Source organism: Epinephelus moara, chromosome 14 (genome assembly GCF_006386435.1).
Source record: "Epinephelus moara isolate mb chromosome 14, YSFRI_EMoa_1.0, whole genome shotgun sequence".
NCBI classification, from domain to species: Eukaryota; Metazoa; Chordata; class Actinopteri; order Perciformes; family Serranidae; genus Epinephelus; species Epinephelus moara.
In genome coordinates, this window is record NC_065519.1 from 298 (window position 1) to 3,181 (window position 2,884).

Sequence of the window (2,884 nt, forward strand, 5' to 3'; positions counted from 1 at the left end):
ATTTTTTATTGTACCAGTCTGATTTATGCATTTCTGATTATATGTATAAACCTGAACAGGCTGATATAAAACCAGCCAGATGACACAGAAACACTGGAATACATTCAAATGACTAAAACTCATTTCACCATATAACTATACAGTTAAACTGTAACTGTAAGTGTTGTGCTGACAGCAGTGTGATCAATACTGTTGTAAATGAAATGATTTTCTACGTCTCGTTTTGTACAACGACACATGAACATTTATATTGTATAAAACAGCTGCACCATGTCTGAGAGGATGTTTGATACAGAGGAGCATGAATCATCAGAGCCTGTTCTGGTCCTGGTTTATGGACCTGTGAGTTATCGTCTCAAACTACAAGATAAATCTGTGACGTCATGTTTTACTTTAACTTTACAGATAAGAAGAATGTTCGTGTCAGATATAATCAACAGGTGCAGCAGCCTCAGAAAACATGTACCATGTAAACAGATTGTGAACAGTACAAGATGAAACAGGAGTCGCTGTCATGTTAAATCTGCTGGTTGATAAAGTTTCCTCAAAGCAAACTTTATTAACCCTTTAACCTTGAACACAGATGCTGTCCACTTGCATCTATCTGCTTCTCCTCTCCTCTCTTCCTTCGTTAACCTCTGTCTCACTCACCGTGTCGTTCCAGGAGCGCGGTGAGGCGCCTCCACGCAGCCGCCAGCCTCCTCCGCAGGCCACCGAGCCTGACCAGGAGGAGCTGGACTTCCTGTTTGATGAAGAAATGGAGCAGATGGCACCCAGGAAGAACAAGTTCACCGACTGGTCCGACGAGGACGACTCGGACTACGAGCTGGACGACCAGGACGTCAACAAGATCCTCATCGTCACCCAGACCCCTCCTTATCTCCGAAAGCACCCTGGCGGCGACCGCACGGGAAACCACGAGTCCAGAGCCAAGCTCACCGCCGACCTCGCCAAAGCCATCAACGACGGGCTGTTTTACTACGAGCAGGACCTGTGGAAGGGGGAGGAGCAGGTGGAGTGCAGCAAGGTAAGAGAACATCGAACAAAGAGACGCTGTAGAAAGAGAGCAGAGTTCAGGTCGCAGATATTAACCTGCAGATCTCTACCAACATGGAGGACGTAAAATCTGAAATTACATGAATGACAGAAACTGAACCTTCATATAATAATATTAATAATGCATTTTATTTATGTGGTGCTTCTCCTAACGAGGTCACCGTGTCCTCACAGGTCAGATTAATTAAAACCAACAACAGTAAAATAAAAACATTAGAATCATGAAAACAATGAAAGAAGATATCAATGATTTTAACACATCATCGTTATAATGTCAAACTATCAGAGCTCATAATGTTTGAGGCTGATTGTTGAGGCTGATTTTTAAATTAAAAAAATGAGAAATTGGAAAAGATTTAAAAAAATTGTTAAAATTAAATTAAATTAGGGAGCTGATCACAGATGTATTGTCTCTGTGTGTTTTTACATCTGTTGGTGCTTTAATTTGCAGCTATGATTTTAATACAGCTGACATGTCATGACAGTACGACGCTGCGTCAGGCTGTAATCAGGCTGATATCCTGTAGTGTGAACCTGGCATTAAGGACAGACACAGAAACACACTCTGATGTTCAGGTGTTTTTTTTCTACACACACACACACACACACACACACATACACACACACACACACACACACACACACACACTCACACACGTGCAAGTTTTTGATTTGTTATCTGATTCAGACCAAAGGAGACCACTCTAGGGCTGACAGCAGCTGAGATACCTTCAGTGGTGTGTTCAGGGACACAGTCAGTGAAAACACACAGAAAGTGTGTGTGTGTGTGTTTGTGTGTGTGTGTGTTCACTGTGCTGGTGTTTGAGACGTCTCCTCAGAGCTTCAGCTCAATGTGACAGAGCGGTTCAGTCTGACTCTGCCGAGGACGACAAAAATAAACCACTATTTATCACCCACTGCGGTGATACACACACACACACACACACACACACACACACACCTGCTCCAGAACCCAGTGACCTGCTTGTATTACCTGCTGCCTCGTCTGTCTGTAGGTTACACTCCGTCACACAGTTGGACTTCATCACTGAATCATTCCCATGTCTTTATTGTGATGTTCACAGATGGAGCAGGCTCACACATGAACACAAGTCAGAAATAGTCATATAAATAAATAAATAAATAAATAATCGCTCCATTCCTCTCACAGTCTGCACAGACTCTTTCACTCATCGCCAACATTTGCAGGTAAAATGTTTTTTAATAAACGTGCTCATGAACATCACTGCAGAGAAGAACAGACCTGTCCTGTGTTCAGAGCTCAGTATGGTGACGGCTCTGTGCTGCACCTTGTGGTGTTGGGTGGAGGCAGCAGGTCAAACAGCTGAGGGGCAGGATGGAGCCAGTCTGTGTGTGTTTTCTACAGCAGGAGGTGATGGAGTCGTCCAGGACAGGAAGTGATGGATGTGCTTCGTCAGAGTGTCAGGGTGGAGGAACAGTGGGGCCCCTGTGCTGAGTGTCAGGGTGGAGGAACAGTGGGGCCCCTGTGCTGAGTGTCAGGGTGGAGGAACAGTGGGGCCCCTGTGCTGAGTGTCAGGGTGGAGGAACAGTGGGGCCCCTGTGCTGAGTGTCAGGGTGGAGGAACAGTGGGGCCCCTGTGCTGAGTGTCAGGGTGGAGGAACAGTGGGGCCCCTGTGCTGAGTGTCAGGGTGGAGGAACAGTGGGGCCCCTGTGCTGAGTGTCAGGGTGGAGGAACAGTGGGGCCCCTGTGCTGAGTGTCAGGGTGGAGGAACAGTGGGGCCCCTGTGCTGAGTGTCAGGGTGGAGGAACAGTGGGGCCCCTGTGCTGAGTGTCAGGGTGGAGGAAC

The 2,884-nt window shown here is 46.5% G+C and overlaps 1 protein-coding gene across 1 annotated transcript in view; it reads left to right on the forward strand.

Moving 5' to 3' along the window:
* The first annotated feature begins 667 nt into the window (after nt 1-667).
* LOC126400899 (la-related protein 1-like) overlaps nt 668-2,884 on the forward strand; it is a 23,985-nt gene continuing 21,768 nt past the window's right edge. The window contains exon 1 of the mRNA XM_050061891.1: nt 668-1,027. Coding sequence (XP_049917848.1) covers nt 758-1,027 — 270 coding nt within the window. The 5' untranslated portion in view covers nt 668-757. The remainder of the gene's footprint in view (nt 1,028-2,884) is intronic.